This window comes from Balaenoptera borealis (assembly GCF_965194805.1).
Source record: "Balaenoptera borealis genome assembly, chromosome: 6".
NCBI classification, from domain to species: domain Eukaryota; kingdom Metazoa; phylum Chordata; class Mammalia; order Artiodactyla; family Balaenopteridae; genus Balaenoptera; species Balaenoptera borealis.
The window spans coordinates 34,529,591-34,544,748 of NC_138863.1; the positions used below are offsets into that span (position 1 = coordinate 34,529,591).

At 37.6% G+C, this 15,158-nt stretch overlaps 1 protein-coding gene across 3 annotated transcripts in view; it reads right to left on the reverse strand.

The window, feature by feature from the left end:
- Positions 1-253: 253 nt before the first annotated feature.
- Positions 254-15,158, reverse strand: part of TRAK2 (trafficking kinesin protein 2) — a 65,993-nt gene continuing 51,088 nt past the window's right edge. For all 3 annotated transcript variants that reach the window (XM_082397323.1, XM_082397321.1, XM_082397322.1), the window contains 6 exons: positions 14,916-14,995; positions 14,414-14,611; positions 12,390-12,688; positions 10,794-11,060; positions 6,760-6,865; positions 254-4,199 (listed from right to left, as the gene is read on the reverse strand). In XM_082397323.1, coding sequence (XP_082253449.1) covers positions 3,521-4,199; positions 6,760-6,865; positions 10,794-11,060; positions 12,390-12,688; positions 14,414-14,611; positions 14,916-14,995 — 1,629 coding nt within the window. In that variant the 3' untranslated portion in view covers positions 254-3,520. The remainder of the gene's footprint in view (positions 4,200-6,759; positions 6,866-10,793; positions 11,061-12,389; positions 12,689-14,413; positions 14,612-14,915; positions 14,996-15,158) is intronic.

Below are 15,158 nucleotides of genomic sequence, written 5' to 3' on the forward strand. Positions count from 1 at the left end.
CTGCATTGACTTTAGATTTTATTTTTTTGTTGCTGATACTTTGCTGAGGAAACAATATGGCTATTCTATTTTTAAAAATCTAAGAAAATAGAATAAGATGTTTACTACTCATGACTATTGTTGGTTTGTTTTGTGTTGTTTTGACAAATAGAGTTGTTTTCTGTACCACAAACAACATAATGGAAAGGAAAGACTTAATGCAGGATTACCTGTGAAAAGAACTGGGACAAAAACACAGAAAGACAAATGAAAATTTAAGAAGATACTCATGTTTATTATCTGATTAACATTTGACAGAGCAAAGGTAGGTGCACAAAGAGCTCTTTGACAAAGTCAAGCCCCAGATATCAAACTACAGTATCTCCCTGGCAGCCCCAGAGGGCACCATGCCACTCCCAGGTAGCTGTGCTGGCTATGCAACCACTCAGTGTAGATGCTGCTGTGTTGTACTTGGAGTACAGGCTTGCAGGCATCTGACATCAAAGGAGTGGGCTACTAAACACTAAGAGTTCTAGTTCCAGGTGTCAAAAGTCAATGTTATTACCAACAAGTACTAATTGTGTACCAGAATGGTCAGAAAAAATAACAGGCTTTCAATACTGTATAAAATACACCTTTTATAGAGAACAGGCTCTTGTTGTGAGCTGCCTTTAACTTATTTCCTCCCTTTGCCAAAGTCTGTTCATTCAGGTCAAATCAAGGACATATAGTACAAAATTTTTTAAAAAACTACTTTAACAATAGTCATTAAATTTTTTCCAAGACCCATGCCTATGGCTATTTACATAAGATTTGGGATCATCATAATTCAGGAGAAATTTTAGTTCTGAGTTCACAGGGAAGGTATCCCTCCTAATAGATAATAGGATACTCAGAAATACCTGAGGTATAATCACTGAGACCCTTCAGAAGGAAAAAAAAAAAAAGATCAGAGTTCCCTATACTGGCATTAAAGTACATACACAGTTGATAAAGAAAAACTAAAATGTGAACAGTGCTAAAACATAACAGATAAATTAAGAAGGAACTTGCTACAAGGCTCCAGTTCTTACTATACTTTACACACAATTTCATTATAATAGAGATTCTCATTCTCAACAAAAAATGATTTTAGGTGGAAATTTCAAAAACAACAAAACCCAGTTTCAAAACAGGATTCATTTCTAGAGATGAGCATGCACCAGTTTCCAATCATTGTGTTTCTGGTGGAACAGCAATATCAATTTAATTTTCAAAAACCAAAGTCTGGTTCTCTTTAATCAGACAGGCTTATGTGGCTGTGAATACACCCTTGCCCTGCCTCCAAAGTGATCATTTTAGCCTCGGTCATTTTAAAAGTATACTAATTATACAGAACACTCCAAAATCTAGCTTAATTTATAGCTGTTTATATAATATACATAAAATCTGATAATTTAACACTTTGTACTACTCTCTGGCCCTATATTTTCCTACTTCCTGATGTCTCTTGGAAACTGGTACAGGAAGATTACTTTCTTAGAGAATAAATAAAAAGCTTAAAGAATTGTCTAAAATAAGCACCCCAGAGTTACTTTATGAAGTAGAAACTCAAATATCATTTAAAATGTGAATTGGAATATTCTAGAAATTTAAACATCAGGAATTCTTCTGGTCCACATTCAGGGACATGTGCGTTCACTTACAGACCAGCTGGAATCCTTTCTGAACATCTCTGTGTATGGTCTGCTGATTTCAGAATGATTGAGCAAGGGGGAGAGAATGGGGAGAGGACACTTTTTGTTTTTAAGAAATTTATTTAGAAGAGTTTTATTAAAAGATTCTAAAAATCATGGAAAACTCACACATTTTACTCTTGCATGTGTGTTTTGAGCACATAGCTCTTCCCGAAGGAGAGGCAGCTCAAGAGGAGAGACGGACCCTCCTCTGGCTTGTAATAGGTGTATGGATGGGAGCCACAGGAGTAACATGCCCATCAAGAATTCTTCAGAAAATTGCCTTTCAGTTTAAGAACAAAGGAGCAAAACATTTGCTAATGAAGCAATGAAAAGATCAAGTAACACGCCTCCCATTTTCAAAAAGAACTAGCCCCCTCCTTCATCTTCTCTCCATAATGCCTTTCATGTAACAGCATTTCTTTCTCAACTGCATGGCCGAGATAAAGCCATGTCATCTGATGAGAAGCAGACCTCAGTCAGCAATGCTCAGAAAACAGATCTGTTTTTTCTCAGTTCAACCCTTGCGTCACACTGCTGAAAGCTGAAACCTAATCCCAGAGTTTCACTTTGCCATTTCACATAGTTAAAAAAAAGAAAAAAGGAATCCCAGAGAAAAAGCAAAAGTGTTTGACTTTCCCATTAAAAAAAGTTCATTCTCTAATTCTGCGGATATGAAGAAAAAGGCAGATGTTTTAATATTATTTTATATTAAAAAAACATAATCTCAAAGAAAGCACCTGGGTTTTACTTCAGTTTATAATAATTTGCTGTGCCTGAGAACTTTTGTGCAAATATATGTCATCTTTCATTAAAAGTATGCATAGCACATTTTCGAAAAAGTTTAGTTGCAACCAACTTTCCTTCCAAAAAAACTCACAGAGATAAATACACAACATTCTCTAATTCCTATTGATTGCACTTCTGGTTTAACCCATCCAGCCTCCAAGGAAATTTGAAAGACATGTACAGTAATTATGTTCATACACCTTGGCCAATGCACTTATTCAGAAAAAATATTCTGAAAACAAGTTTCCTTGGTTCCGATGTACCCATATTTTCCTTCTTAAAGTAAATCCCTCCTACCCCCCACTCATGTTGTTTGGGGGGGTACTGTATAAAAATACAAATTAAAAAAATTAACCCTTATTAATCACAAATGCAAAAGGAATGTGGATTATGTTTGGGATCCCAGTGGCTCAAAGGCCTGAAAACAGAAAGCAAAAAGGGAGTCTCCACTAGTCTGATCTTATGAAAAAGGTAAAATTCCTTGTTTGATAATGCAGTGAGCATACTCTCTGATGGAGGTGTAATTTAACCAGACATTAACAGGGGCCAGCAGATAAGCCATCTCACTGTTGTCTCAGTAACAGACTGAGTTTACTCCAGCAACCTTCTAGAACAGCTTTCTAAAGGTTAACGGTCAAAGCTGCTCCTTCTTTTTTCCCATCTCCTAACCTGGGTCCTCCCTGCTTATGCTCACCAGAAGTAAATGTGCTAGCAAGTTCAGTATTTCTGAATATGTTCCAATATTACTGAAGTTATTTTCTAGTCACTTTTTATTTTCAAGACAAGAAATACCAACTGGAAGACAGCATTAAACATTTCTTCTTTCTCTGCTTCCAAACACTCATGACCCATTCATTTATACTTTCAATTTATCAGACAGACCTCATGCCAATTCTGTTTCCGTTCTTCCACTTTCCCCTTCCCACATTCACAACCCTTCTGCAACATTCCTTTTCTCTCAGACAAGACTACATGTATCAGTGCAAATCTTTCCTTCATGTGCTAACTTGTATAAGAGGTCAGTCAACTGCTGAACCTCAGTCTTCCTTCAGGATATCCATTTTGGGTGATGATGTGCAAACTGGGGTGCCAAAGCTACCCATCATGACTGGAAGACTCTGATTCCTCCTCAGTCCACTCAATAAATTGCTACCTGAATTTAAATAGACAGCAGAGTTTGGTCTTTGAAGACCATTTTCTGCCTCTTGGCTTCTTCCATTTTCCTGGGCTGCAGGGGTCTTGATCACTCTGGCTATCCCCAGTCTTTTCAGCCTGTCCACTAAGTTCATCTTCAACTGGCCAACATCAGGAGGGTTTTGGGACGGTCTCAAGCTATACATCTCCTGGAGGAATGTTTCAGCTGGTCGGGAGGCCAAAAAATTTTCAGAGAGATGCACTCGAGGCTCAACGGGCAAAGGAGAAGGGCAAGGTGAGTGAGACGGTGAATTTGGTGGTGTGGAAGGGATAGCCAGGCCTCTAAGGAGAGGTTGGAGGAGGGGGTTCTCTGAAACTGGGCTGTGGTATGCTTTAGCAGAGATGCCTTGCTTTTGTAGAAGTTTGGCCAAGCTCATGGTGCCGCTGAAGGTTATGGTGGAATCTCGTCGGTTGGTGGTGGATTCACCAATGCTGAGTCTATAGGACATAGCAGGAGAATTCACTGCTGTGTTTGATGAACTGCTACCACTACTTCCACAGGATAATGAAGGGAAGCCAGAGCTTTACATAGAAAGAAAAAAAAAAAAAAAAAAAAAGCAGGAGAGAGAATTTAAGAATAAAAAGTAATCCCAAGTCAGCATTTAAAGTAATTACAGTAGTTATCCACAGTAAATATAGAGGAACAGGTAACACGTCAGTATCTGAGGAATGAAAATTTTGATGTGTTACTTTAATGATTAGTTATTTGTAATTTGTAATTTAGTCATTAACTTATTGAAACATATTTCTTTTCATAGGATATGATTTTACTGTACTTAGATAACTTTATTATTCTCAAATAATTACTTTATTATTCTTAAATTTTAACTCTAAAATATGTATCTGTGGAAATACAACTAAATTTTATGATTAAAAAAAAAAGAAATTTAAATATTGAAGAAAGTAAACTTTAGAAATTTTTATTAACATATCCATTCCATAAAGTGAAATACACCAAGAGACAATAATCCGTGATTTAACAGTTCTTCAACCTTTTAGAAAATACAATCTTTCATAATTAAACCGAAGATGCTTTTCTAAGGAGACACATTTCTTTTTAATCTGTCAATTTTATATTACTGAGAATAAAGTTCTAATTGTTAAATTTCCAAGAATGTTAATTCCAAACAATAGTAGTATAAGGATACCCATGGAACGAATTTTTCTCAATCTTGACTTAAAGCATGGGTTTCTGGGAAATTAAAAATAATTAAAAGCTTTGACAGCTATTAGAATCTTTCTTCTTATTCTAGGCTTTGTTAAAAAGAAAAAAAACTAAATAAACAATCATGTACTCAAGGAAATGGTGATAGAATGGAGAAGGTACTTCTTTAGCAAATTATTCCCCCTTGAACAAATGTTACCAGCATTTAATACATAAACTTTCACTTTAACACAAAATACTCAGAATATCTAGCTATCAAGATTTATAAAGATTATGAACAAGATGCAAATTTAGGATTAATAAATAAACTTTCTAAAGTACCAACTTGTATTAAAGAAGCAAAATGCAAACAACTTCGACTCCTTGGTTCTAATGTAGTCTGTCTACTGTATTCCCAGTCTCCCACCTCCCTGGTCCTACTTTATTGTAGAATTGCCTGTCTTTTCCCAAACTGTTCATGTCACTACCATACCAAATGATGGTATCAACCTGTATCGAGAGCCTCCTCAGGAACCAATTTTATAAAACCTGCTATCTTGTTGACTATAAGAACAATGTAGAAAAATTGCAGGTATGCCTGTTTATTATAGACTTTACTGAGGTCTTTATAGGATACCACCCAAATGCTTCCCTAAACAGTCAATTTGCTTCTATCTTACAGACATTGTGAATCATAATGTTATTTCCCGCCACACAGGCAGCTAGAAAGCTAAGACTCAAATACATGGCTCACCTTACTTAGCAAGTATGTAAGACTTTATAGTACAATTTATACACTAGGTGTATTCCTCTATCCATTTTATATCCTTACTCTTGATTCTTTTTTGCTTCATTTTTCTTCTCTACTTCTAGTTAACATTATCCTGCAAAGTTCTACATATCTCTGGAAATAGCCTTAGATTCTTTTTGGAATTGGTAGGACAGAAATTTCAGCAATATTGCTTATTGCTCTAGTCTGTGTAGTAAATAATTTCGACTGCCCAGAGGGTTCTGGCTTTGCCCTCAGCTTCTGGGAGGTAATCTATGCCACGGCTGCTAGAAGTGTGTTTGTTCAGGATGGAGCCTGGCCACACTAGATCCTGGAGTGGACCTGGCCACACCCAAAGCTGTAGGATGGGGACTGGCCATGCCAGGAAGACTAACCATGTGATTTAGGGTGGAAGCTTTGCGTCAGTGGACCTGGAGGTGAGTTATTATAGTTATAGTGAGTTATAGCTATATAGGTCATCAATTAATCATGCCTTACACAGTGAAGCCTCAGTTAAAAAAATCTGGACACTAAGGCTGGGGTGAGCTTCCCTGGTTGGCAATACTCTGTGTGCACTGTCAAACACTGATGCCAGGAAAGTAATGACTCCTAAGGACAGGGAGGTTTCATGTGTGGAACCCTCCCAGACTCTGACTTATGTGTTTCTTCCTTCGGCTAATTTTATCCTGTAACCTTTCCCTGTAATAAACAGTAACCACGTGCATAACGGCTTTCAGTGAGTTCTGTGAGTCCTTCTAGAAAATTTATCAAACAAGAGCATGGTTTTGGGAACCCCCTGAACTTGCAGGTCATATCAGAAATGAGGGCAGTCTTGTGCGGAGGACTAGCCCCTCCAGTCTTGCAGTCTGGCTAACTCTGGGTGTAGTTTCAGGTGAGTCATTTACTACCTGCCTGCCCTTGGACCAGTCACCTGAACTTTCTACGCCTCATTTTCTTCATTTAGACACTACATACTCGCTTGGCTTGTCTACTTCAAAGAGTTATAATGATCAAATGAGAAAATACAAGGTGAAAATATTCTAAAGACAAATTATCACAGTACATTAATTAAAATTCTGGGAATTAAAATGACAGTAATTTAAAAAAGAAATTCAAGAAAACAGAGTTGAGGAAAGAAGTAAGGCCTCAAATTGCCCAGCCCCTCTTACCTGGGGGTAACCTGAGTAATATCAGAAGGATGTAATATCCTACAGGTGGTGAAGGTGAATGTTGAGTTTGTGCAGGACAGACATTTTCCTGGGTTTGAGGTTGCAACTGAAGTAGAGAGTTTTAGGGAATCAAACACAAAATTGAAAGACTAGGTTAATAATGTAAAAAGTTCGTCATTACTATTAATAACACAGCATTTATCTGTTGTCTTTTATACAAAAATTCCCGAATCTAGAAATGAAATATACATATTGTATTTTTTTCCCATGAATTTATTTATTTATTTATTTTTGGCTGCACTGGGTCTTTGTTGCTGCGTGTGGGCTTTCTCTAGTTGTGGCGAGTGGGGGCTACTCTTCGTTGCGGTGTGCGGGCTTCTCATTGCGGTGGCTTCTCTTGTTGTGGAGCACAGGCTCTAGGCGTGTGGGCTTCAGCAGTTGTGGCACACAGGCTCAGTAGTTGTGGCTCGCGGGCTTAGTTGCTCCGCAGCATGTGGGATATTCCTGGACCAGGGCTCGAACCTGTGTCTCCTGCATTGGCAGGTGGATTCTTAACCACTGTGCCACCAGGGAAGCCCTACATATTGTATTAGTATCCACTGGTTAGTATATAGCTGAATCCTTCAATAATTTAAAACCGTAATTCAAAAGGATTTAATATAGCTTAGAAACAAGAGAAAAACACATTCTGAAAAAATACATTAGAAAAAAAAACCAAACCAAGAACTAGTCATCCAATCTTTCTAGCCAAACTATCTACTCCAATGGTTCTCGAAGTGTTATTTGCACCTTGTGGGAGTCTACAGGTCAAAACTACTTTCATATCAATGTTAAGATGCTATCTGCCTTTTTGACTGGGTTGGCACTTGCACTGCTGGTGCAAAAGTAATAGTGGGTAAAGCTGCTGGCTCTGTAGCACAAATCAAGGCAATGGCACCAAGCTATACTAGTATTCATCACTATTGTCCAATTACAGTAGGGAAAAAAAAAAAAAAAAAAGCCAAATTCATATCAGAATGTCCTGACGAAGCGGTAAAAATTATTTATTAAATCTTGACCCTTGGGGGACTTTCCTGGTGGCGCAGTGGTTAAGAATCCACCTGCCAGGGGCTTCCCTGGTGGTGCAGTGGTTAAGAATCCACCTGCCAATGCAGGGAACACGGGTTCGAGCCCTGATCCGGGAAGATCCCACATGCCACAGAGCAACTAAGTCTATGCACCACAACTACTGAGCCTGCGTTCTAGAGCCCACGAGCCACAACTACTGAGCTCATGCGCCTCATCTACTGAAGCCTGCGTGCTCTAGAACCCATGCTCCATAACAAGAGAAGCCACTGCAGTGAGAAGCCTGCACACCGCAACGAAGAGTAGCTCCGGCTTGCCACAACTAGAGAAAGCCCGTGCACAGCAATGAAGACCCAACACAGCCAAAAATAATAAATAAATAAAAATAAAATAAATTTATTAAAAAAAAAAATCTTAAAAAAAAAAAAAAAAAAAAAAATCTTGACCCTTGGGCTTCCCTGGTGGCGCAGTGGTTAAGAATCTGCCTGCCAAGGCAGGGAACACGGGTTCAAACCCTGGTCCAGGAAGGTCCCACATGCGGCGGAGCAACTAAGCCCGTGTGCCGCAACTACTGAGCCTGTGCTCTAGAGCCCGTGAGCCACAACTACTGAGCCTACGTGCCACAACTACTGAGCCTACATGCCACAACTACTGAAGCCCGCGTGCCTAGAGCCCATGCTCCGCAATAAGAGAAGCCACTGCAATGAGAAGTCCGCGCACCACAATGAAGAGTAGCCCCCACTCGCCGCAACTAGAGGAAGCCCCAGCGCAGCAATGAAGACCCAGCGCAGCCAAAAATAAATTAATTAATTAATTAAAAAAAAAAATCTTGACCCTTGAATCTTTTTAATATTCTGTGTGATGAAATGGGAAGTAAGCATTAAGCACTCTGCTTTATACAGAGATACAGTGGTTATCTAGAGGAAAAGCACATATGCAATTTTTACATTTTTTCACAGAACACCATTTTTACTTGAAAGAACAATTAATACAAAAACTACAGTTATTCAGACTTGGATATCTGGCAACATTTTCTTGAAAAAGAATGTAGTGAGCCTGTCTCTTCAAGAAAATAGCTGACAGGATTCACTGCCAGTGACAAAATTTGAGTTTTCAAGTGAAAATAAGTGTTTTGGTAGACTTGTATCCATCGCTGAGAGCTTGAAAGCTTCCTAATACTAAAAGACTTACCCAATGAGACAGGTGGTGATATTATATGATTTTAATATATTCTATAATGAAATGGGTCAACATTTGGAAGATCTGCATAACTCAGTGAACCAATATTTTCCAAATGACCAATGCATTATGTTAACAAAATCATGCATGGGTAAAAGATGCATTCAAAGAGCAGGACAGATGAATAGATTTTAATGTAACAAAGTATGAAAAGTTCACTGATAGGGTTTTAGATTCACATTGCTACAAACCTTAAAGAAACTACAACTTATCAAGTTTTGGTGTAATATCAAAGAATATCCACAAATACCTGAAGAGGCTATTAAAATACTCTTCCCTTTTCCAACCATGTATCTGTGTGAGGCTGTATTTCCTTTCTTTTTTTTAAACTTTAAATTCTTTTTATTTCATTTTATTTTTCTATTGAGGTATAGTTGATTTACAGTGTTCTGTTAGTTTCAAGTATATAGCAAAGTGATTCAGTTACATAAATATATATATATATTTTTTTCATATTCTTTTCCCTTATGGGTTATTACAAAATATTGAGTATAGTTTCCTGTGCTATACAGTAGGTCCTTGTTGGTTATCTATTTTATATATAGTAGTGTGTATATGTCAATCCCAAACTCCTAATTTATCCCTCCCCACCCCACTCTCCCCTTTGGTAACCATAAGTTTGTTTTCTATGTCTGTGGGTCTATTTCTGTTTTGTATATAAATTCATTTATATCAATTTTTTTAAGATTCCACATATAAGCAATATCATATGATTTTTGACTTTCTCTGTCTGGCTTACTTCACTTAGTATAATAATCTCTAGGTCCAACCATGTTGCTGCAAATGGCATTATTTCATTCTTTTTTATGGCTGAGTGGTATTCCATTGTATATATGTACCACATCTTCTTTATCCATTCATCTGTTGATGGACATTTAGGTTGCTTCCATGTCTTGGCTATTGTAAATAGTGCTGCAATGAACACTGGGGTGCATGTACCTTTTCGAATTATGGTTTTCTCCAAATACATGCCCAGGAATGGGACTGCAAGATCATATGGTAGTTCTATTTTTAGCTTTTTAAGGAACCTTCATATTGTTCTCCATAGTGGCTGCACCAATTTACATTCCCACCAAAGGTGTAGGAGGGTTCCTTTTTCTCCACACCCTCTGCAGAATTTATTATTTGTAGACTTTTTGATGATGGAGAGGCTGTATTTTCTTCATACTCCTCAACCAAAACAACATATTGTAATAGACTGAATGTGGAAGCTGACACAAGAATCCTGCTATCTTCTGTTAAGCCATAAATTAGAGACTTGCAAAATTGGAAAACTAAACCACTTTGTAAACTACTTAAAAAAATACAGCTATTTTTCATAAAACATATTATTTGTGTTAACATGTAACTCTTTTAAAATAATGAGTTAATAAATATTTTTATAATTTCTCAGTTTTGATTTCTAATAGGTAAATATTGGTAGATACAACCCACACAGACACTCTCTGGAATTCTTAACGATTTTTAAGAGTGTAAAGAGATCCTGAGTCCAAAAGTTTTGTGAACCACTGGCTGAATTGCTCTCTCTCTGCCTATCTATTTATGCAGGTTGGCTAAGAAGTGGAGAGAATTAGAAGGGGCACTTATGCTATAGATTTTTATTGTCTTATATTCAAGACTGAGTACACTCCAGTAAGATTTATATAGAGGCAGTTAGCTGACCACACAGTTATGCAGAAAGCAAAGTACTACTGGTTACTAGACTACACTCAACCAAGCACTCTTCTCACCTGTAACTGGACCACCAGCTGAAGTCATGGGCGGCAGGAAGATCCCTGTTACTGGCTGGCATACTGATGGCTTCTGTTCCACTTGAAGAGGTTGCTGAACCTGAAAAGTGATACCTTCCTCTTCATCTTCTTCTAAATCTGAGAGGTGATAGATGGCATCCTTGGGCAACTGGGTAAAGCCTTTAGTGATGACACCTGGTCGTGGGTCAAGAATGGTTCCTAAATTTGGTTGAGCAAGCTGCTGCCACTGGTGCAGAGTTTGTGATCCTGAGTATGCAAACCAAAAAAAGGAACATGTTTTAAATTTCCCACAAATATTAAATCTTGAAAGAAGCTAAAACTGTACGTGTAAAAAAGTAATGATAATAATAAAACTACTTATTTGGTCTTAATATTTTGGTAAAATTTGTAAATTAAAGTTATCTGTGGAAGATTAACAAGATGATAAAGGTATGAATAATAATCTGTTCATTTCAAAAGCTAACTTTAAAAAGGAAATCTAAAGCAGGGGTGAAAAAACCAAGACAACACCCTTAATAGGAACTAGGATGCTGAGGCAGTGATGAGAAAGAAGATACATATGACGTCGGGTTGTATTTTCCCAGGTGACAAAAATCAATACTCCTTTGTCCTGGAACTATGCCTATGAACTTTGAACTCAAAAGCCAGGCTCCTAGGTTGAAAGGCACCTTGAATTACCATGGTTTTTTTTGTATATTTCTCAAGACTCATATGTGCTCACGACTCTCCTTTCACCAGGCTCTCAGGGAGAGTAGGAAAGCAAAGGAGATGATAAAAAAGGAGGATCCATCCTCATGGTTTCTGTCTACGAATGCTGGTGAGTGATCATCCCAAGTACCTGCACCAGATGCAGTGTCTAGTTGTCACTAATAGTCATATAATCCTAAAAATGGCAACTCTGACAAATATCTGTACTGACTATTAATGAATAAAACGAACTTATAGCACCTTTGAGTTTGAGGGGTCCTTATAGGTTACTGACTCAAAATTTTGTCTAATGCAGACTCTTTTATGATAATAGCAGAGGATCACTTGAATATTGTCAATATTCCATAAAACAAAGAGATCTGTTTTGAATTCAAGTTCTGTCTTAGGAGAGAATAGAAACTGACCTGAAATTAACAGAACTGAACAAAAGAAAAATACAGACACACATATCTCTAAGTAACTGACATCTTTTGGGTAAAGAACTCTTTTTTGAAAAGGAAGGTAGAGATGAAGCATTACATATAGATTATTTTTATTCATCTATCATATCCTGTTTATCTTACCATGAAAACTGCTATCAAGGATATTCCTTAGCAAAGGACAAGAAAAGATTACTCCTCCTCCCTCACATTTGTATAAAAACAGTATCAGTAGAAGAGAACCTACAGCTGATGGCTTGGAGAACGCAAATCTCTTCATTCATTTTCCACAAAGTTCTGCACGGTCACACAAACAGCGAAGATTTAGGGATAATAAAGATGTCTTCTGCACATAGGGTTCTTATAATTACAAGAGAAATCTCAATTCCAGGGGAAGGCAAAGCCAATAAGCAACATGGCTTAGAAACAGCCCTTCCTTCCTTATTACCTTCAAGGGGCTTGACAATTTGCAATTTTTCAGGCATAAAACCTCGAAGGCAACTGGCACTGCTCAGGTCTGTGATCTCTGACTGGTCAATGCAGAGGGAGGCAAGGCTCTCTGTGGGGATGCCACAGTCACTATCCCCTTCTTTCTGGCCAGCCAGAGCCTGGATCTTCCGTTGCCATTCTTCAGCAAAGAACTGCTTCTCACTTAAGTAGTTCTGTCGCCGCAGACTCAGGCGATGCAGGGCTGTAGCCAAATCGCTCTCTGCAGAGCATTCTGGTTGACAGACCTTCTGGACGCTCCTATGGGAAAAACACACTCACTGACTAGATCTGTGAGGGTCATAAGCATAGCATAGACCTCTCCTTTCCACAATGGTGAATGTTCAAGAGATTGATCTTAAAAACACATATTTTTTCTTAGATACCTGGAATACAGAAATAGTAACAACAAACCCAAATCTCTAATATATATATAAAACATTTTTATTTTTTATTAATTAATTAATTAATTAATTAATTAATTTTTGGCTGCACTGGGTCTTCGTTGCTGCGCGTGGGCTTTCTCTAGCTGCGGCGAGCGGGGGCTACTCTTCGTTGTGGTGCGTGGGCTTCTCTTATTGCGGAGCATGGGCTCTAGGCGCATAGGCTTCAGTAGTTGTGGCACGCGGGCTCAGTAGTTGTGGCTCACGGGCTCTAGAGCGCAGGCTCAGTAGTTGTGGCACACGGGCTTAGTTGCTCCGCAGCATGTGGGATCTTCCCGGACCAGGGCTTGAACCCATGTCCCCTGCATTGGCAGGTTGATTCTTAACCACTGCGCCACCAGGGAAGCCCATATATATAATATTTTTATAGATCATTTCAAGTGACTTCAGATAGGCAAAACTATACTTTATTATGTTGTGTTTATTAACTTTTCTGTTTCACTTAATTTATGAACCTACAGATAATGACCATTTATAAATCCAGTTTAGGTAGTCAAAAAACTAAATATTATTATATTTCACTGAATCTATAATACCATTGAAGGCAAGAGGTACCATTATTTTATGTACTAAGAAAGAAAAAATGTTACCCATTAAACTATGACATGTCATTAGCTGCAAAAGAGAAACAATTTCAAAAATATTAAAATGTGAAAAAATTAACTTTAGGCCATAGAATTCTCTATGAATAGTACAAACATTTAAAAGAAACCAACAAGATCTGTAAATACTGCATTTTCATAGTTCTGCAATACACAGTTTTTCACTTATTAACATTTAAAAAATTGGCAGTATCTTACAACTGATACCAAAAGAAAGAGTAGTAAGCCAAGCTTTAGTTATTCCATGTGTGAATTCACACAGATCTGTTTGTTAGATCTTTTCCTAAGGTAACTGTGTACAATGAGGTAGTATTGAAACATCAAGCTATTGTGTGTATAGTATCTACCCCTAAGACCAGGCAATACAATTGAAAACCAAAGGTAATGGATTTCTGCATTAAGAAAGACTTCTCTCAGATGCCAAACATCTAATTTTCAAAAACTTTCAGCGGACTTTCCAGTCATTCTCTTTAATTTCTAGTTATACAAAATTCAATGAACTGAATTAATAAAGAGCAGAAAAAAATCTAAATTTAAACAAATAGGAAATTAAGAGCAATCTAGTTTTCCTCAATAGGTATTCCAGATTATTGTTTATCCTAATGGCACCAAAGCAACTGAAATTAGGAGCATGGGTTATGAGAAAGTGTCATGTAATGCTATGCATAACTGCCAATGACCAAACAGATTCAAACAAATTTGACTTTGAACACAAAGATTTAGACTCAAATTTTGCCAAACCAGAGACGAAAGTAGTAAAGAATTTTATAGTTCAATGAAAACTCCATTTTGAATACACTTAATTAAACTTTTTCACTCCAATGATCTAACAAATAATGATACAGGGAATCATTACTGAATGAAAACTGACAGTTCCAGAACTTCCTTGGGACAGCACAGAGCAACGCTGGAATTTGAGTGTGTGAATCTATGTTTCTTACCCTGGATCTTCCTCCAAGTTACTCTTCTGGATTGTTTTGTCCTCTGTTTGTTGTAAACCAGATTCAAAAGGTTTTGCTGTCATGATGACACTTGAACGGTTGGAGCCTGGAATGGGTAGCAGAGCTGGGAATGGGACAGAGCGGCCCCGTGTGTCATTGGCAACCTTGACAGTATCAAATACCCGTTTTTGTTGGGCTCTGTCAAAAGAAAAGTGTTCATTATTGCCACTGCCTACCACTGGAGTGCTTTAGAAAAGAGACATGTAAGTGCAGTTAATTAAAAATAAAGCCACCCTGCAAAGCCTCTGAAGTTTTGGAGAAATTATTAGAAAATAAATTTCAGAACAAGAGAATGCTCTCACAGATGTGAGCACTACGAGGAAAAAACTGAATAGTAAGCAGATTTACTACTGAATCTCATAATACCAATCACTATGGATTATGGCTTCTGTTTAATTTCCATCCCAATGGTTGACTAACAACACATGTGATCTGAACTTACTTTTGTTTAAAGAGAGAAGATTCCTCGTCCAAACTCAACTTCTTACGCATGGTCCCCTCAATCTCAGCTGCCAGAGATTCCTAAGAAAAAGAGTTTTATGTTACTAACAGTGATTATCTAAGAAGCCTGTTAGGAGAAATAAACTATCTTTAAATTATTTAACAGAGTTTCCAGAATCCAATACTTTCGGTGTTATAATAAAAGAAAACAGTCACAGGCTAAAATGCAGGGGAAGAAAAGAGA